Source organism: Homalodisca vitripennis, chromosome 3 (assembly GCF_021130785.1).
Source record: "Homalodisca vitripennis isolate AUS2020 chromosome 3, UT_GWSS_2.1, whole genome shotgun sequence".
Taxonomy (NCBI): domain Eukaryota; kingdom Metazoa; phylum Arthropoda; class Insecta; order Hemiptera; family Cicadellidae; genus Homalodisca; species Homalodisca vitripennis.
The window spans coordinates 47,230,509-47,252,292 of NC_060209.1; the positions used below are offsets into that span (position 1 = coordinate 47,230,509).

The 21,784-nt window shown below is 32.4% G+C and overlaps 1 protein-coding gene across 1 annotated transcript; it reads right to left on the minus strand.

The window, feature by feature from the left end:
• Window positions 1–211: 211 nt before the first annotated feature.
• LOC124356863 (tetratricopeptide repeat protein 8-like) lies at window positions 212–19,923 on the minus strand. Its single transcript, XM_046808137.1, is given in 10 exon segments — window positions 212–424; window positions 3,144–3,350; window positions 11,957–12,128; window positions 13,302–13,451; window positions 14,429–14,548; window positions 14,904–14,944; window positions 14,946–15,059; window positions 16,375–16,470; window positions 18,371–18,569; window positions 19,751–19,923. Coding segments are annotated over 10 exon segments (1,377 nt in total). The 5' UTR covers window positions 19,912–19,923; the 3' UTR covers window positions 212–307.
• Window positions 19,924–21,784: the final 1,861 nt, after the last annotated feature.

Below are 21,784 nucleotides of genomic sequence, written 5' to 3' on the forward strand. Positions count from 1 at the left end.
ATGCTAAATTTAAGTATTACAAGTACACATAATTATCACTATGAACCATATTATCTAAACGTAAGAAAACAAAGTAAATAATTGCCAATCATAAATAAAAACATTGTAGTATAGATAGTCAAAAATGTTTTACAGTCTACAATGCACTTAGAAACAGCTGATGTTAAATAGCAGAGTGATGGAGAGGATAAGAAAATATTATATGTCCTGGTGATTTGTTATAGTTAAAAAAGTATATTTCAATACATATCACAGTTGCAGTTTTGGTCCAGTATTAACAGTAATTTTTTTTAACACCACTACATGACTAAATGTTATTAAAAAGCTTTTTCAAGTCTTTAAGCAATTCATTAGAACTTTTATGGGCAGGATACGCCTGAAGAGCTTTTTGGACAGCAACATAGCTCGACTGAAGATCTCCAATCTGGTAACAGAAGTGGCTGTTATTAACATTGATTGAGGTAATACTGAAAGTGTTGATTTCTTGTATTACGAGGGGGTACCAAAAAAAAAACCGGAATTATTTTATAAAAATTATGTTATCAAATTTTTTACAATACGACCTTATCTCCTTCAAAATAATCTCCATTACAACTAATACACTTGTCCCAACGGTATTTCCATTGATCAAAACATTTTTTTGTAGTCATCTTTAGAAATGGCTGCAAGCTCGAGCTTCGTTTTTTTCTTAACCTCTTCAACGCTATCAAATCGTTGACCTTTCAAGCCTCTTTTCATGTGTGGAAATAAAAAAAAGTCGCATGGAGCGAGGTCAGGCGAGTAAGGTGCGTGGGGCAGCGGAACCATGCCGTTTTTGGCTAAAAACTGCCTAACTGAGATGGCTGTGTGTACCGGTGCGTTGTCGTGGTGGAAGAACCAGTCTCCAGTCTGCCACAAATCGGGTCTTTTCTGGCGAACTTTTCGCTGAACCGAGCTCCAAGTTAACCCACTACTCTCTGATAGTTCCTCAATTGTCTGTCGACGGTCGGTGAGCACAAGTTCACAAATTTTCTCAACATTTTCGTCCGTTCGAGAGGTTGATGGACGTCCAGAACGAGGTTTGTCTTCAATCGACATGTCGCCATTTTTAAATCGAGCGAACCACTCGTAGACCTGGGTTTTCCCCATAGCATCATCTTTGTAAGCTGTATTCAACATTAAAATAGTTTCTGCAGCATTTTTACCAAGTAAAAAACAAAATTTCACAGCTGCACGTTGTTCACTTAAACTTGCCATGACAAAAAACGAAACAAGAACAAAACAGGGTTAGCGAAAACAGTCACTACGAACGAACAGAATGCACTAGGACAACGGAACTGGGGTCACTGAGCTCGCAATGGGTTGCGCGACACACGCCTAGCGGCAGGAATGTGTACTACACGCTGCCGGCTGCCAGCAATACAATTCCGGTTTTTATTGGGTACCCCCTCATATTACAAGAAAAGACAACAAGACAAGCAGCCAAGAGTTGGTTTATACACTAAGACAGTAAAATGAGAGTTTTTTACCCCAAGAAACATCGCTCCTGACGTAAAGTCAAGAGAGACAATTTGTTGATAGTATGACGAAGAGGTATATCTGGAAAAGGTTTTATGTTACGTCACATATCTGTTGGAAGTGCTATAATTATTCTCTCAAAACAGTATGATGCCATCTCATTCTATTTTAATAATATTTCAGAGTTATATCTAAAACCAAAAGTGCACAATACTCTTTGTCCAGACATCTTGGTCACCCCAAAAAGTTTACTGTACACCCTATGTACAGATTTTAACAAAAGTTTTACAAATTAATTCCAAAACTAAAACTAAAAACAAATTACATTTACTTCCATCTAAATCAACAAACAGTATGCAAATGACTGTAATTAAATTTTCTACACATGTGCTTACCACGTTAAATGGTTCATTTCACATGGTTTACAAGTTTAGTTTTCTTATTTTGAAAAAAGTTAAACTGTATTTCTTCCCCATGAGCAGTTTAATAGAAATCAGTGTAATATTATGATACCAACACCAAAAAAATCCTAATAAAAATCCTATGTTTAATGACTAGAACAATATTTGATATACATTATGTGAATGTGAACAAACATAGTAAATCTGATTATTGTTATTATATTTTTTTATAAATGTAACATAAATTAACCATTTAGTTTCATAAAAATAAAACAAAAGTTCCCAAAAGTGTTAGGTTTTTAATGTGTGTTATACCCAAAACTGTTCTACTCAAATAAGGCTTTTTGCAGTGTTTTATTTAGCATTTGTAATTTTTTGAATGAATCATGGTATTTGCTTCAAAAATGGTGTTACCAATAGTCAGTTTGCTCGTAAAATTGTCTTAAAAAAATGATTCAGTCCTACACAAAATTATACATTTTATTTATGTTACTTTGAATGTGTAAAACACATTTCATTTATTATTAATTGTATTGATTGAAGTATAGCTAAAAGGTAAATACTATAAATAACCCAAAACTGTTCAGGTCAAATTGGCCTTTTTATAGTGTTTTGCTTAAACATTTGTAATTGTTTTTTTAAGTAAGATTTTTAAAATTTGGCCCTGCTCTTTATCGCGTTTATGTTGTGTTTAAGAAAAGACGAGTTCAGTCCAACGTAAAATTACATAACATTTTTTATATTTATAATAGATTTATTTTTCAGTTTGAAATTATAAAATATATTTTGTTAATGCTTGTTTTATTGATAGTAAAATAATCTAAAATATAAATAGGTACAATTTTGAACAGATCCTGAAAATTTTAAGTAACTTGAACAAATTACACCCATCTTTAAAAAAAAAAGAAATAAACTAGTACATTTTATAATAAAAGAAAAAGTGTAAACCATCGTAAAGAAATAAGGTAATAATAAATTGGTTAGTGGATGTTATAACCAATCAGCTGATATTACCATGGTTAGCAGATTGAGAGTAATTCTTTTAATCAAATGTTATTTACTTACAATCTGTCCAATTTAAGAAGAACGTCAAGTAAATATTATATACAGAAATAACATTAAAAATATTAGAATTGAGTTAGCAGTTAAACCTTTGGGGGTCTGAGTGTGCGTTATTCACATATGTTCAACTTTAACCATGTGGTATTCGATAAAACAATAAAAAAGGAAAGATAATAAACATACTGCGTTGTCAATGACAGCACTGTTGTAAAAGGGCTCGTATAAGTAGGGAGCAAGGGCCCCTGCTGCTTGAAAATATGACCGTGCCTGAGTGACATTGCCTCGTCGATGCTCCAGCACACCCAGATTGTTGTAGGCCGGTGCGTGGTTGGAGTCTACTGAGAGAGCTAGTCGTAAACACTGAGAAGCCAACTTCAGATCTCCCAGTGCCTGTAACAAAGTGTGTCTACCAAGTGTTAAAAGTATTTACATGATTAGATATAGACTATCTTTATGATATTTATATGGTCTCAACTCAACTATTTATAAATTTTGAAATCATAAAGTCAGCAATGCAGCGATTAAATGACATCAAGACATACAAGTCAGTAGTGTAGGACTGTTAACAGTGTGTTGGTGAGCATTTTTTCTATGTCCTCGGCCTCCTAAGAGGTTGGAATTAAAATATTAGTGCACCCAAACATCATAAGCATCTAGTTAAAACCTGTTGAGAGTTTGTTTGTTCATTTATTTGTAAACTCGTAAACCATCTTTTATTAGAATAGGTTATGTGTTGAAAGTAATTTAAAATAGAATACACATTTGTTTTTAAAGTTTATTCATTATTTATGGATCGTTTGGAATTATTACAACAGTTGGAACATGTTTAAAAACTGGTACAGTATATAATTTTTTTTAGGTGTCGTCAAGTCATAGGGTGTGAAAGGATTTGAAATCTAAAAAATAGAATGTGTACCAAATCGTGAGTTGTCATTTTCCAGCTGATTGGCACAAATTAATGGTTTTTTTTTTAAGTCAAAGTGGCAATGCCTTTTGAAAAACTTTGTAAATGTTTCAATACAAAAACTATGACTTAAAGCTCATTTAGTCGATCTTGTATGTATAATTGATCTTGCAAGCCCTTAAAAAACTGAAGCACCTGTGTATATTTACTAAAGTAAGTAATTATTTTATATTGTATTTATCGTATAAAAAATCCTAGATAAATTTATTCCCAATGATATGTGTTATAGTACCCACTGATACCTTTTTCATATGTAAGCTATATATAATTATAGTTTTTTACACCTGTAAGTAATATAAATTCATTTAAAGAATCAGTAAAGACTTATTTGTGTGATGAAGTATTTTATAGTATTACCGAGTTTTATAATTCTCATCTGAATGTATTTGGATTATGTATTGTAAATTAAGTTAATATATAAAAATTGTACAAAATTAATTATTGAAACTGCATTGAGTTTTAGATAATTATTTGAATGTCACCAATAATATACGTATCTTTGCAATGTATGTAAGATGTAATTGTGACAATAAAGAGATTTGAATTTGAATAATTCAATCATCATAAACTTTTTTATATTACAAGTATATTATTAAATGGAATAATGCAAATAAAACAAGTATATTTCAATAACAAAAAGTTACTTTGTTGAAAATAACATTTACTGTTTAAGAATTCACATAAGAAGCAAAAGCTAAGCTTTCATGAGAATTTAAACTGTAATGTAACATTATCAGAGTAACAAAGACTAAGTTCTTGCGAGTGATGCCAATTTATTCATCACTTTGATCCATAAATAATTGTTCAGTTGTATTTATCAATCTTTGCCAATCCCAACTCACTAAATAAATGTTTTTGGAGCTTTTGCTACTTCTTCATTTTAAAAAAATTCACCTCTATTTAGTAATTGAATAGATTTAGAAATTTAAGATTTTATTACTACTAACATTGTTGTCTTTCATGTTCCCTTGTTTCTTAAAAATCCACTTCTAATTATACTCTTCTTCTTTAAGATTGCTTTCTGAATAATAATTTTTATATCATGTACTTATGTGTTGAAAAGTATAAGTATACAAATGGAGACCAGCCTTTTTACCTTAAGGGACAATAATGTTATCTTGTTTGCCAACAATTTCACTTCATACAATATGTCTGTTGTTTGTCACCAATAAAACTGGTATAGTATGTACCTAACATTATACTACAGAATTAAAAAAAAAACAAGTTTAAGGTACAATGTATTACTACAAACAACCATTCTATCTTAAAGCAAGAATTTACATAAACTAAAATAAATAGTAAATTGATAGAAAATTAATTTGAATTATAAGGATAATTTTTAAAAGTCCGAAAAAGATAAAACTGAATTTATGCTGATATGAATTTAAATAATGCAAATAATTTTCAAAACTCATAAGCCGGTTCAAAGTCTTGAGCCCAGTTATCTCCCCAGCTCATGTATGAGTGTCTTTATATAATACATGTAAGTGTTCATTGTGGCTGCAGAAGCCACTGACTGTACTGATTCAAAGCGCTTCCTTTTCACGTCCTTTTCAGAGTGGCAAGGAACTTCTGAAATTCTTGTATGTTAGAGAATAAGAATAAGAATTTGTTTATTGTCATAGAGCTTACACCAGCATCGACACAAGTCATGTATAAAATATAAAAAATTAGCATAAGTCCAGACAAGGAAAATTTAGTACCCAAAACATGAAGTTGCCAAAACAGTCACCACTACAATTTAAATTATTTTAAAATATAAATAAATAAATAACAAATTAAAACATGTTATGTAACAAATAAACAAATAACAACAACAAGTAAAACACAGCCTCAGAAATTACAACAACAGAATTATATAACATTGATAAATTTTTTTAATATAGTTTTGCATAAATAAAAAACCATGACATTAACATTTTAAAATCTAATCATTAAACTAAATAGGTTATGTCTAGAAACTAACAGTTCTACAGTCAAAAAATTCTTTCAATGAATAAAATGGATGACTAAAAGCCAGGAATACAATTTTTGTTTAAATTCATTAAAACTATATTTCAAGATAAGTGGTCTTAAAAAGTTGTATACTTTCAAAGCAATAACTGTGTGACTATTAATAGTTTTGTTTAGTCTATAAAATTCTATGGATACATTTTCTTTATTTCTGGTGTTATACATGTGTCTGTCACTGTATGTCTTCAGAGGTTCAGGATGTTTGAGTATGTAGAGCACAATATCAAATATATATATAAGTTAAATATTGTTTGAAATTTTATTTGCAATAAAAATTGGTTTACAGTGAGCTAATGGTTGACAACATGCAATAATTCTAATGGCCTTTTTTTGTATAGTAAAATTTTTCTGATATCCTACTGCAGTTTCCCCATAGAATAAGGCCATATCTGAGCACTGATTGAAAGTAAGCAAAATATGCCGTTCTGAGGTAATCAGTGTGCACACAACACGTGAGACGTCTTAAGAGGTAAACAATCCTGGAGAGCTTAGTCTGATAGGTGATCAATGTGGGGTCCCCATGTTAAATGATCATCCCACACAAACACCCAACAACTTCACATTATCCAACAATTCAATATCAGAATAAATATTGTAATTTACTTGTCTGAGGCTAAAAACTATATGCTGTGTCTTGTGTTTTCATTCAACAAAAATCCATTGGAGTTTAAACCACAATAATGCTTGTTGAATGGATTCCATTGAAATTTGTTTCAATTCATTAAGATCATTACTACTACTTAAAATGGTTGTGTCGTCTGCATATAATATAGTTTTAGAATTGACTGAGAAAGGTAAGTCATTGATAGCTACCACAAAAACAAAAGTGGTCCGAGAACAGAGCCCTGAGGAACTCCATACTCAACCAAGAGCTCTCCTGACCACCTTCCCTCGGCAAATACTTTCTGTCTACAATTACTTAAGAATGATTAAAAAAAAATTAAAAACATTCTCACTTAAACCATAATATTTCAATTTCATAAGGATGTCATTGTGAAGGAAACAGGATTTTTCCGGACATTTGCCATCGTTAAAGTGAAACAAGAAAACAGTAACACTACGTTTCGAGATCTGCAATCTTATCTCTTCTCAGGTAAAGAAACTAACCTAATACATAATTACAAACTAGGTTAAAATAAACAAATTCTTACTAAAGCGTTGTGGCACGCCTGAGTCAGGAATCACAACCTACATGTTGTATGTCAACTTCACTAACACTAAAGACATGCACTTAATAAAAAAACTATACAAAACACCAATCAATTAAACTAAACTACGGAATACAGGTCACAATATGTCTTCACTCGTCTACTAACCATTTACGACTGACCAGAGGGGGTAGCCAATGGTAATCGTGACGGCCGGCTAAAACAAGATGGCGGAAATACAAGGGAATGGGGAATAGGAATGGGCCCTTTCGTTATTATTGGTTCATGCGAGATGAACTTCTTAAAACCATATTGTGACTCCGCATTGGTTTATTGCAAATATCCGATCCGTTTGATACTTTTGGTATTCTCTTTAGTTCATTTTTTAGAATTGGCAACCAAAGCGGCCTAATCTCGACTGATGGTTGACTGATTGGTTGGTCTGCCAATTTAATGTATGTTGCCTCAATTAATTTCCTTTTGAAGAAATGTGGTTCCCGATTTTTTTTTTTTTTGTATTATGTGGGCTTCATCCCAATTCATATGATGGTCTTCGGACCAACAATGGTGTGCAATTTTTGACTTTTCTGTGAAACCCTTTCTCGTGTTTTCTTTGTGTTCTTTTTATCCTTATGTTTAGTGGTCTTTTTTGTCTCGCCTATGTATTCCCTATTGCAGCTACATTTTATACTGAGTAAACACAGTGTTTTTGGAATCCTGTGTGCCATTTTTTGTGTTTTGTTTTTACGAGACTTTGTCTAAGAGTGTTGTGTGTTTTAAACGCGGTTCTAATGTTGTACTTTCTACCTACTCTTCTAATTTTTCTCCGATAATCCCGGCACATAAGGGATTGACATAAACGCAAATTTATCACAATTCTGTTTTTCTGACTCAGGAATGATTCTTCTGGTTCGTTTTGCACTTATTAATTACTAATTGAGGGTATCCATTGCTTCTGAGATCCGATTCAATTTTTCTTAAATTCTTCTTTTAGTCCATCTTTATCTGAGCACAAGCCCTCTTTGCTCTATCAAACAACGAGTAGGCTACTCCTTCTTTGACAGATTTTTGATGGTTGGATTGATAATTTAAATATTTTCCTGTGTGTGTTATCTTTCGAAAAACAGTTGTCTTAAGGACATCCCTATCTCTTAATACACACACATCCAAAAAGGGAAGCTTGTTTTGGACTTCCACTTCCATTGTGAGGCGGATGGAAGGAGAAATACTATTAATGTGATTCAAAAAATTATTTAATTCAATGTCTCCATGAGAAAAAATAACAAAGGTAATCATCACATACCTCCACCAAATCTTCGGTTTGAACTGAGCTGAAGCCAAAGCTTTTCGCTCGAATTCTTCCATAAAGATATTGGCGAAAATAGGAGACAGTGGAGAACCCCATTGCCATCCCCTCATCTTGACGGTAAATTTTACCCTCTAACTCAAAAATAATTGCATTGAGTGCATAGTTCTAACAGTTCCATAATTACTGGCACGGGAAGTTTAGTTCTATCCTTTAATGTTTGGTCTTCTTTGAGACGTGATTTAATAATTCCGAGAGTTTCTGGAACTGGTACATTTGTAAATAGACTTTCGACATCAAAACTTACCAGTTTGTCAGTTTCAGTCAACTTTAGGGATTTTTGACTTCTCTACGAAATCCCTGGAATTTTTGATGAAAGAGTCAGTTTTTCCTACCAATGGTGTTAAGATGTCCAAGAGGACTTTAGACAATTCCCTGCAAGGTGAATCACGAGAACTAATGAATGGGCCGGAGAGGGATGGTAGGTTTGTGGATTTTGGGAAGGCCATACATATGGGGGATTTTGGAGTGGTGAGGAGTTAATTTAGATCTAAAATTTATCTGAAAAAAATTCTTTATGTTTTCTTAAGGTGTTTGCTACTTTGCGTTCAAATGAATCAGTCGGTCTTTATTTAAAACTGTATATTTGCCAGTATTTAAAGTAAAGTTTCCGCAATCTTTTCTTTATAACGCTACTGAGTCAAGTACCACAGTAGCGTTGCCTTTGTCGGCAGGTAAGATTTTGACCGTGTCATCTTTCCCAAGGATCGACCTGGCCTTTTTCTCCTCTATTGTTAAAATTTGGGTTTTGTGGGAGGAATTTTTCTGAGTAAAAGACTGGCCTCGCAGCGAAGACCATCATATGAAATTGGGATGAAGCCCACATAATACATCGGGAACCACATTTCTTCAAAAGGAAATTAATTGAGGCAACATACATTAAATTGGCAGACCAACCAAATCAGTCAACCATCAGTCGAGATTAGGCCGCTTTGGTTGCCAATTCTAAAAAATGAACTAAAGAGAATACCAAAAGTATCAAACGGATCGGATATTTGCAATAAACCAATGCGGAGTCACAATATGGTTTTAAGAAGTTCATCTCGCATGAACCAATTAATAACGAAAGGGCCCATTCCTATTCCCCTTCCCCTTGTATTTCCGCCATCTTGTTTTAGCCGGCCGTCACGATTACCATTGGCTACCCCCTCTGGTCAGTCGTAAATGGTTAGTAGACGAGTGAAGACATATTGTGACCTGTATTCGTAGTTTAGTTTAATGATTGGTGTTTTGTATAGTTTTTTTATTAAGTGCATGTCTTTAGTGTTAGTGAAGTTGGACATACAACATGTAGGTTGTGATTCCTGACTCAGGCGTGCCACAACGCTTTAGTAAGATTTGTTTATTTTAACCTAGTTTGTAATTATGTATTAGGTTAGTTCTTTACCTGAAGAAGAGATCAGATTGCAGATCTCGAAACGTAGTGTTACTGTTTTTCTTGTTTCACTTAACGATGGCAAATGTCCGGAAAAAATCCTGTTTCCTTCACAATCCTTCCATCGTCAAAAATAACCTTCAAACGATGTCATTGTGATTTACACAATCAAACGCCCTGCTCAAGTCACAGAGAGTGGCCTGAGCAAAGTCTTTGTTTTCAAAAGCATTTAGCACAAATTTTAACAAGGCTGTCTATTGCATCAAAAGTGCTTTTTTCCTGACCTAAAGCCAAAATTGTGACATACTCAAGAAGCCATTACTTTCCAAAAAAAAATGCTAATTTGATCGTATACCAAAATTTCAAATAATTTTGATAGTATTGGTATAACAGATACTGGGCGGTAACTATTTGGCTCGTTCTTGGGCCCCTTCTTATAAATAGGACAAATACAAGCTATTTTAAGTTTATTTGGGAAAACTCCTCAAGTAGGCAGAGGTTCAAACAGTATGAAAAAAGGTTCGGCTAAAGTTGTTACCACCTGTTTTTATAAGAAAATTTGACATATCATATATATCACAGCTATTGGAGTTACTCAGACGCTTGGCCAGCATTTATTTATGTCATTGGGAGATATATGTTTCCAAGTAAATGAGAAAAGATGGAATTAAATGTTTCCGAACAAGAACTTTGAGTGCTCGGAGCATGTTTTGACATATTTATTCTTTGTTTAATATTTTTCACGGAATTTATAAAGAAATCATTAAAGTCATCAGGAGGTATACAACTTGTTACTTACTACCATTTTCTATGTTATTATTTATTATTCTCCATGCTGCCTTACACTTATTATTACTGGACTCTATAAGTTCAGAATTGTACAACATTTTGGCATCTACTATTGCTTGTCTATATTCTCTTTGTAAGGTCTTAATATGTTGCTGAAGCTCATTGCTGGTAGTATCTCCATTCAGTGACTTTAAAAAGAAAAGTCTATCCCTCATGGAAGATAATTCATTGTTGAACCACTTATTTTTTTTTTATTTGTGCATATATTTTTTTCTAAAACTTAACTATTTTAATTTTTTTGTAGAAATTTGATATTATTAACTAAAATAGAAAATATTACTTTCAAAGAGGAAGAAACTTGTAGTGAAATTTTTCCTTTTTCAGTTATTTTTTTGTTAATTCTGTTTTATTTTCCCACTAACATGCTGGCGTAAGTTCTACGTTTCTCACTGATGAGGTCCAGGAGAGGAACTCTTGCCTCCTGCTGCCTTTCCGTCATGGGTGGTCAGAAACACATTCCACTCCAGGGTTTTCCTGCTCTGGCCTCCATGATGAGATGAAAAAAATACCATTAGTCAAACAACTGTGGTACCCTGCTATTTGTTTAATTATTTATTTTGTTATTGTTGCCAGTTATTATAATTTATATTTTGTTATTAAGTTTTTAAGTTGATTTTAAATGCTATTTAGTTTTTATTTCTTGGTTTTCATTAGGAGCCCGCCCTTAGCCGAAGAATACCGCGTAGAATTGGCAGTTCTTGTTTTAAATTATGGCTGTTCCTAATTTTTTCATTTATCCAGGTGCACCTGAGACACGACAGAAATTTTGGGTTAACTGTAGTCATGAGTTTTTTTTTTTAATTCGTCAGGCTAATAGTTGTTAAATTGACAGGAAGGTTCTTATCTTGGTTGAAGATGTCTTTGATTTTTTTTTCAACTAGTGTTTTGGTGGTGGCTTTCAAATTAGTGAATAAATCTGAGCACGCTATCCACAGTGTTTTTTTTCCCTTCTAGGTTTAGTTCTGATCCGTCATCCCATTCGCCACCATGGGTGCTCGCTTCCTAATTGTCTACTTTGGGTGTGCGAACGGGGATGTGCGGTTTCAATCGACAAAGACTGAAAATAAAACTGGAACATACACAAATAGAAAATAAAAGTAACATGAAAATTTAAGAACCAATTAACTATTCCTCTCTTAGTTAGATTATCTCTTTAACTCAAATAAGCACATTATCAGGAGATATGCGTTATCTGTGTGCCTGTAGAAACATTCATTTCAAAAACATAATACACATAAAAATGATAATTCTGCAAGAAAACAAAATAACCAGAAAACTTACGATTGCAACGTTGGCAATGTTGTACCAGACATCAGCCGCAGCCTCGTCTACAGCCAGACCAAGAGCTCGCTCGAAACAACTAATGGTCATATCATATTGTTGGGAATAGAAGCAGCAAAGACCAAGGTTGTTGAACAGCTCTGTGTTGTATAAACCCATCTGGAGCAGTCTCCTAGTGAAGTTGAGCTTCAGTTATAGTCTGCTTTACAGTTGTCAAACTGTGATCAAGATTACTGTTTAGTTGAATATGTTGGATGATGAAAAGTTTAATGATAGTACCAGAAAAGGAGAATGTGCTTTATTGGATCGTCAAAATTGGCTGGAGCTATATATAATGCACTGTTTATCACTTGCTAAACTGTTGCATATCTTTATCCATATGTATTAAGTTTAAACTGTGATTCAACATTTAATTTTAGTAAATTAAAATATTACTTATTTTTCTTATTATCTTATGAATACTGTTATTAAAAACGCTTATTAGCTTTAGATTTTACTGAAATAAACTATTTTATGTTTGTATGTTAACTACAGTATGTAGAAGTTCTTGTGAAGATTTAGTAACTTCAATTTACAGTTGTCACATTGCAATGATATCTTAAGGGGTTTGATAATAAGTTTAAACATTTTAAATTTATTTCCTTTTTTGTTAGGAATCATCTATTGAAGATCACCAGCGATCCTAAATTGTGTGATACGAATTTAATTGTCAATAATTGGACGGGTTATAAAATTATTTAAATGGATTAAGTCACAAATTTAGACTTATCATATTTTTTTGTCATTTTGTTGGTAAATTATCATAGTTTATTCACAGACAAAAATTTATTTTTAATTTTACAATCAAATTATTAATAAATTGTGTTGATCTAACGAAAGTGGATTCTGTCAACACTATTTTTTATATTTACGGTTTAATTGTTTATAGTTGAAGTCAGGCATTAATATTAAAACAAGGCTGATTGTTTGTAAAAAAAGGAACATAATTAAAAGAATGTAATAAGATTGTTATTTCATCATTTCTTAAATAGAATAAATTATTTTTTAATCTGTAGTCACAAAATCAACCTACAATGTGTACTCATAAATGTTAGTATATATGACATGAACCTCAGTCCGAATTTTAAAATACAGCTGTAGTAATTATTTTATTAAATTTGTGAGTAGGAACTTAAAATTGTAATTTGCAAATTGAATACCTTGTCACAAGTTTAAACTGAAGGATGAAACACTTTTATTAATTTACTTGTACAACTAAATAATTATATATTATAGTTATGATTTTTATTTTGACATTTTTTATCTCATTTTAAAGATATTTAATATTATATCTGATTTTATTTACCTATAAAACCTTAGAGCAACTTCAGGTTGATCATTATAGAAATGATTGACTGCAATACAAGCAATGCCTTCAATGTTGGTTGCGTCCTTCTGCAGAATCTCTTTGTAGTATTTTACAGATGCAGGTATGCTGTTCAGACCTTCAAGGACTCTGAAATTCAGAAAAGAGTAAACAAAAATTTACAGATTTTTCGTGAATTGTTAAAATAGTAAATGAATGTTAAAATGTAGACGTTATAGTTTGACAAATAACTTGACCTGATTGGATTGACCTTGATGATAGAATTTTCAGTTTGCATATTTGAATCTTGTGGTCAGATACCTACCAAGGTTGCCAAGCTTTACCTAACAAAATCTATATAAGCTCCATCTTCAACGTTATATTTGGCTGTGTTGTTTGAATCAGGTGATTTATAAAGTCAATTCTCTTAATAGTCTCTTTAAATTGTCATGGAGGATTGTAAAGCATTTTATAGATGTATTAACCTTAGACATGATGGATATTATCGAGTTCTAATGGCCAGGTTCTTCCTTCTTTCCTTTGACTAGATAAAATAAAAAATTAGTTTGTGAGCAGTTTGCATGTGCACAGTAGAGGTAAGTGGGATAAAAATTTAGTCATGAGGAGTTATTGTGACAGGGTCTATTGCATTCTATATTATTTCCAAAATAGGAGGTTGGCTGATGGGATAAGCAGCCGCTGTTGACAACTGAGAGGTGATAAAGAGTATTAAATTTTTTTCAGAAATTTCATACCTCATTATCTCATAGTCTTTATGCATTTACTGGATAGTATTTGCTTGTCTTAAAGGTACCATACTGCTTGACTGTTACAAATATGTTATTAGGGATTATATTTTTTGGCTCTTGTTTAGTGCGTTTTTAATTTTCATGATATGAGCTTATTTCTTTACCTGAAGAGACAAACATGGTTGGTTGTTTTTCTTTCCTGTTGCACTTAATTCAGTCATGTAGTTTGACACTAAATAAGCTTGTAGCAGTGAATGGTCCTTCCATCGAACTCTCCGAAATATTTGTTTTATTATCAAAGAGAGTAGATTTATTTACCAGATTGTTTATTAGTTTAATATCACCTGAATTAATGTAATCTAAATGTGTAATACTCACCTCGCAATCTCTGTCATTAGAGTAACTTCGTGGGGGAACACTTGCAGGCCTGACCGGCAGATTTCAACAGCACTAAGAGGTTGGTCAAGCCGGATATACACTCGAGCAATTCTTAAGAACCTGTTTAATTAAAATCTATATTTAAATTATGCCTTACTGGATTAATTCTTTTGTTTATGTAATGTGAGTATGAAATGGCCAGCACAGTCCAAACATTCTAAGAGAGAAGCTAATGTAGGTATTAAAGATTTGTAGTTTTAACCATCCAAAACTGGAGTCTAGAACCCTAGAACCAACACTTACTAAACAAGAATTGGTGGTTATACTTTGAAATTTATTCTATGATTTCCAGAACATTAATTCTAGATTATTTTTTTAATCAGCTAGATTTTAGCTCTCAACAAGTATGGGAACAAAAGAAACATATTACGATCATATTTTTAACCTTTACAAAGTAAGATAAGCGATAAGATACCCTTCTACTGTGGGATGTTGTTTGAGTGCTGAGCGAAGCTGTTTGCTCTGCATCTCGTATGAGACCCAGCAGGAAGTAACACTTCGCTAGCTGAAGCTTCCACCACCAATCTTTGAACTGAACTGCCTTCGTAGCCTCAACAGCCAGATCCAGGGCCTGTCGGTCGGGCAACAGTTAGTAGCGAAGAACTGTGAGCAAGGGCATGGAGTGGTGGAGGTCAGGGAAATAGTAGACACGGAGAAGGAAGTTATTTTTTTAAGTGAGAGCTCGATTCCCTTTTAAACCTTGTTCTGTCCATCCTCATGGGCCACTGGCCTGTGCGAGGATCAAACAGAATAAAGTGGAGTGTCAATACAGTACAAGGTAAATGGTAGTAATAAAAAGTGCTATCGTCACAGACAGGATTTGTACCTGTTCTATCTCTAACTCAAATCCAAAGTACTATGGTCACAGACAGGATTTGAACCTGTGCTATCTCTAACTAAGATCTGAAGTCCAATGTCTTAGATCACTTGGCTATCAATAAAGATCGGATAAAGATCACTCCCATACTCCCATGAACTGTTTTATTATGTTTTAAAATTTATTTAATTAAAAAATAATGTTTTAAATCCTTAACCTAATACTTGAAACTTATTAAATAATGAATGATTATATACAAATATAAAGTATGTACAAAGAACAATTTTCGTATAAAAATATGATAAAAAAACGGAGCTCTTGTATGCTTCAACTATTTCTTGAAGTTATTTGTTCAAAAGATAAAGTTGTTAATATTAGTTCCTCTACCACACTAACTTGCATTAATTCTGGAATAATTCGTTAAGAATTTTAGTAATTTTAGTCAATTATCTTAGAGGGGTACATGATTAATAATTAGTGTTAAAATTTTAATTTAACTAAATATAATGTCAATTGTAATGTTTAATTTAATAATTACCTATTATATATTTTAATACTGAATATTTAATATCGCCCAGTAATATTTTCCTTGTCAGAGTCACAGTGAAGTATCAATCAATACCACAGTTGGGGGTTTTGATACTTTATAGCAAGGTAGCCGGATGGGAGGCACCTCTTACTTACTCAATTACAACAATATTTACAATATCAGACAGATAGCTGATGGTGAGTTACATCTGTATGTTTGGATGTAGCAGTGACAGCTTAATGTTTTAAAATGAATAAATATTTGTCTTATTATTAAAAATTAGAAAGTTTTATTGGAATTTTGTTATAGAAAACTTTATTTGCCAATGCTTACAAATACACATACAGTACAACTAATGGATACAATTTTCACAACACCCTTAAATAATTTGTTTAGTCAGCCTCAACTCTTATGTCTGAACATGAACATAAAATTCTAAATTTAAATTTTTGGGCTTGTTACAATAAATTTGTATATGTATGTTATATGAGAGAAAATACAAATTTGTATTAAGTTTTATGTAGATACATTAATACTTACATTTCTAACATCATTCTCATGGTAGAAAATGTATTGAAATAAAGGTTTTGCTAACTTATCATCAGCGGCATATTTCGGTAAATGCAGTCTTGCCACCTGAAACAGGATTGTTACTATAATTTTCGGAGTAAAAATGTTGTACTAAATTGCTACAACCAAATCAAAATGTTTCTACTTCCATATTTTGACTATCATATCTTATTGTATTATAAAGCTAGACAGAGACCAAAGTGTTTCAAATATCCATACGCTACAGACCAGAATTAAACTAACACTTCAACTGTGGATGGCAACCAGGTCAGTTATTTGTAAAATATAAATATCTTGTCCTAGGTATGTGTGGCAGTAGTATTGCTTTCAAGGATGTAAAAATGTAATTTTATTTTTATGTAATAACAAAAGAAATAAATTTTCAAGATTAAATGTTTCTATACATCAAGTACACTGGTAGAAGCTTTTGGTGCGGTGAACATGTTGAGTTAATAGAAAAATACTGGATGTTAAAACTTTTCCACAGATCTTTTATTTTATCTTGCATGTATCTTGCACTTTCTTGGGGTGAAATAAAACTTCAAAATGCTATATATTTTTATTTTGTTTTTTTAAATTTTTTTCTGATATAACATTTTTTATATTGATCTTTTAATCACAGTATGCAACAGACATACACAAGCACTAATAACTTATTCCAATTCTCTTCCAGTACCCTCATAAAATCCAATTCCATATACTTTACATTCATTACTAAATCATCCAAAATGTTCATTCCTTGTACTACAACTCATTTTAGTGTTTGAACTCTGTAGCCTGCAGAATCAGATTGATCATGTGGCAGCCCTTCCTTTATTCTGCCTACAAACAGATTTGTAGGCTTAGTCAACTTATTGTAAGTTGATGGGACCACGCCTGTTTTGGATTAAAAACTTGGTCGCCATTAAAAACTTGCTTTAGATTGGTATTGATATCTAAAGATCCAATAGCAACACTCATGTGTGTGGGCCTTTAGTGTGAGGGTCAGCATTCTCTATTTATAGCCTAGAAATGAAATCAGTTCCTAACTGAAAACAAGGTAATAGTATAATTCTATATACATCACTAAGTCTAACTTCGTTATGTATGAAAATTTACAAAATAACAAACTTAACAATATTCCAGCACATACATGGAAACATTGTTACGGGAAAAAATTCAGTCTGCCTTCTAATAGCAGTCACTTATGACATGTTCGCTGCCATAATACTCACAAAAGATATATTGTATTCAAGAAGAATGATTTCATGTTGTAGAAATGTATAAAACCATTCATAAACAGTTTTAGTTAAGTAACTGTGTTTTAAAACTAATTTATACCAACAGTAACTGGATTACAAAAAAAATTATTATTTACTGCACTTTGGATAACCATATTCCTGTGATAATCACTTTTTTAGTGTACCACAATCCTAAAGTACCCAATAAATTTCTGTATTGAAAAACCAATTCCTCCATTACTCATACAGTTTCCTCAAATATTATAATAAACCAAATTAAAATATAATCAATGCAATTCTGCAGAAAGCAATTGCAGTTTTGCATTCTGTACATGTGTAGGGGGAGGGGGATCTCAGACATAAATGCAATAAAATTAATGACTTATGAACACAATGGTAGAATTTGTGCCTCAGTATCTACAGGGTTGAGAAAGTTTGTATAACAAGATCAGTTCTCAGTTACAATGTATTTTGAGACACACTTCTGTAAAGAAAATCAACTGTAACAAGTAGTTTTTACAATTATTACTGCATGATCCTCAACAAAATAATATTACTTATACTTCCAACTTGTTTTAATATAAAATGTACCAAAAAGATTGCATCACTATAGTTTTTAACAATGCAAATTTCTCATACCCTGAATTGATGAAGGCAGAAATGTGATTATAAAACACACACATGTAATGTGTGTATTAGGCTACTACTTGGGTAGAAATGTAAATGTAGAGCTAGCCAATGTTTACCTGTATAAATGGTCCATCTGGCTGTGACACCATGGAGGCAGTGCCAAGTCTGACAGTGCGGGCACTCTGAGAGGTGGAGGGGCGAGCTGAGCGAGCAGTGCGCGGTGTACGCAGGGCAGCTTCCAGACTAGATGCACGGCCACACTGTGTGCTGGGACGTACCACACCACTCACTGGGCGACCAGTATCGCCTCTCGGTCTAGGCAACCCGTTCAGTTTACAGTTTTCATTCAATATGAATAATTTAAACACTGGAAAAGAATTTAAGGTTGAAGAAGTTAAGGTATTTTTAGGTTACAACTAAGGTGCACTACTAACATCTTCACTGCGGCTCTAAATAAATAAATCTTTATTGTCATAAACGTTTTGTAATAATATAGCACAGCTATAAAACAGATGACATTGTCAAATATAACCTAAATTACTCTTGTATGAGTAAATCCAAACATACAATACAATAAAACACACAAAACAGCAATAAAACATTTACAATAAAACAGGGGAATAATTGACTTATCATAGGAAAGCAATTATGTCAACTAATAGATCTATTTGAAGACATGAAAATCAACATTAACAAACAGTAATACAGTGCTTAAAATTTAAAAAACTTAATTAAAACCTCACTTGCATTAAAATATTTTTTTTTAAGGAACAACTCCTTAATGTTATCTCGGAGTGTGCCTGAATTCCTTAAATTTTTAAGGTAATTTGTTGAAAATTTTTTTCCCATGTAGGATGGTGTCTTTTCAATCACTTTCAGATGATGTCTGGGATATTGAAAATTAATTATATAACTAGTTTTATGATTGTGTTTATGGTTTTCATTAAAAAAAATTGCAGTAATTAGACTGCATTGTTAATAGAGTTTTGAAAATTATTAGGCTTGGTACAGTTAAAATTTTATGTTCATTAAAGATAGGCTTACAAGAAGCCTTCCAAGGTGAAAATGTCATTATTCTTAAAAATTTATTCTGAATTTTTTCACTCTATACTGAGTGATCTCAAGTAGTCTAGTAAGACAGCACAGCCGTAGTCAACATATTACAGTTACAAGTCAAAACTATTCCCAATAGTGTATCTGTTTCTATTTAGTATTACTGTAAATCACTATTTTTCTCTTTACTAGGCAAATTTCTGTAATCTCTTGTGTGAATGTGAACAGTTATGAACTACAGATTTCAAACAATCTATGACAACAAAAACTATACAGTTATACCGGTACTCATATTTCATAATGGCTTAGTGAGTTAAACCAAATTCTCAGATTCCAAACTTGCTTGCATATGTAAGCAACAAAATGGTAATTTAGCATAAATATGGTACTATGCCATTTATTATGTTCTTTACATTATAAATATTTCTGACAAATTGCCTTACCGAAACCCTTGACCAGAGCTGTGAGGGTTCACTGACGTTTTTAGGGAAGTTCCTGGTCGTGGGGCTTGAGCTATTGTGTCCATGTCAAGAAGAGTCTCAGCAATTCCTTCTTCTTCAGCTTCTATGTCATCTACCATGATCTGTGATGTCATGGCTCTCATCTTCAGTGTCCAAATTGCCTAGGAGATAGTGTTGTAATCAATTAATTTTCTAATTTTTTTAGGCTTAGATATGTTTTGAACAATATTTAATAATAACATTTTAATATTAAAAATTTGTCACTCAGACCCATTGGGTGTCACTAGTGTCCAAGAAGCATTACTGACTGGTGATACCCAATTTTAATATAAACAAAACCTTTTTAATTACTTTGGAGTGAAACATCTTTTTAAATTAATAAGTGTTCCCCCAGTATATTTCTTTATTGTACTAAAATGGGCTATACCTATGAAATTCAGATGTTGTAAACATTAGACTTTAATTAGATTAATGTTAGCTGTATTAAATGCCAAGAGCAATCAAAATGCAGGAGATAGGTTTGAAATTAATTTTATTACTAAATGCGCATAGGTATCACAGGTGGTATCTCAAATTTATTTGAAAAAATATCCTGTTGAGGATCTTATCAAACAGTCCTTATAGTACAATGCCGATAGTACTGATAAAAAAGTGCAATGTTCATAGACATGATTTGAACCTGCACTATCTCTAACTCAGACCTATTCAGAGTGTACTGAGAAATCAACATGGCTTTATTAGGAGTAGGTCTAAAAGTAGTGTGGTTATCTATCTCTTAGAATATGTAACTTATAATCTAGAAGATCAAAAAGATGCATTAACATTACTGTTAGACTGCAGCAAGATTTGTTATTGCCTTAGCCATAAATCAATAGTGCAGAAATTGGCTTTTGGAATATGAGAAAGAGACAAATGAAACAGCTATTTACACACAACACCACACATATCATGATGCATTATAACCCTTCATTACACAGCTTTGTGTAAGAAGAAGTGATTCTACTCTGAAAGTAAACTACATAATGTACTTCCAGAATCTTAGAGATATCCCAAAAGTACGAGACTGTTTTAATAAGTCTTTGCAAAGTCAAAATTATAGCATCAATGTTGAGTATTGAGGTAATATTTAGGCAGTACTATCTCTTAGAGGAACTCTCATAAATTTTCAGCTATGTTGGATATCAGTTGGTATTTAGTGTTCATTTGAATTGTACGCATTAATTAATTTATGTTTAATAAATGAACAATAATTTTGGATGTGGGTAAAACATTATTCAGTATTCTTGAAACATTAAACTTTCTAAGAGGCAATTTTCCTTAGGTGAGTAGTGAGGAGCTTATTAAACATTATGGTGAATCTGTTCCCTCGATTATAATGGTTTACTAGGTATTTAGAACATTTTGAAATGGCCATAGGCATGAGCATCAGTGATGCTGTATGTTCTAGACGCCCTGTTGATGTTACTACTTCAGAAATCATTGATCAAATCCATGATCTGGTGATTGGTGATAAAAGAAGAGTGAAGGTTGTTAGTGCTGTGGACATCTAGAGAGAACAGGTACACATGAGATGTATATTTTGCACCAACACTTCTTAGATATTGAGGAGATCAGCTTTTAAAAAAGAAATTGAAAAAGCTGTCTTTAGTATGAGTGTCATGATTGCTCACAGTTTATCAAAATGGGTACATATTCCTAAAACAATTTGCAGCTGTTTCAGTTGAATTCAAGGACTTTCATTTTATTTCCGTGTACAAATTTTATTTCACATTATGCATCTTTATTAGATCAATTAATTAAGTATTTATTTATAAGAAAAAAAATCAATGATTGATCTCAAAAAAATGTATTTTCAATCACAATAAGGTACGAGTTTATTACAATGGAGTTCTGGCTTCAAAATGGACATGGGTTTCAACTAGATCCTCACCCTCTTATTCTTCAAAGCTGGTTCCCTCAGATTAATATATGTTCCTTGATATGAAAAAGTGGCCAGCTGGGAAGAGATTGTATTCA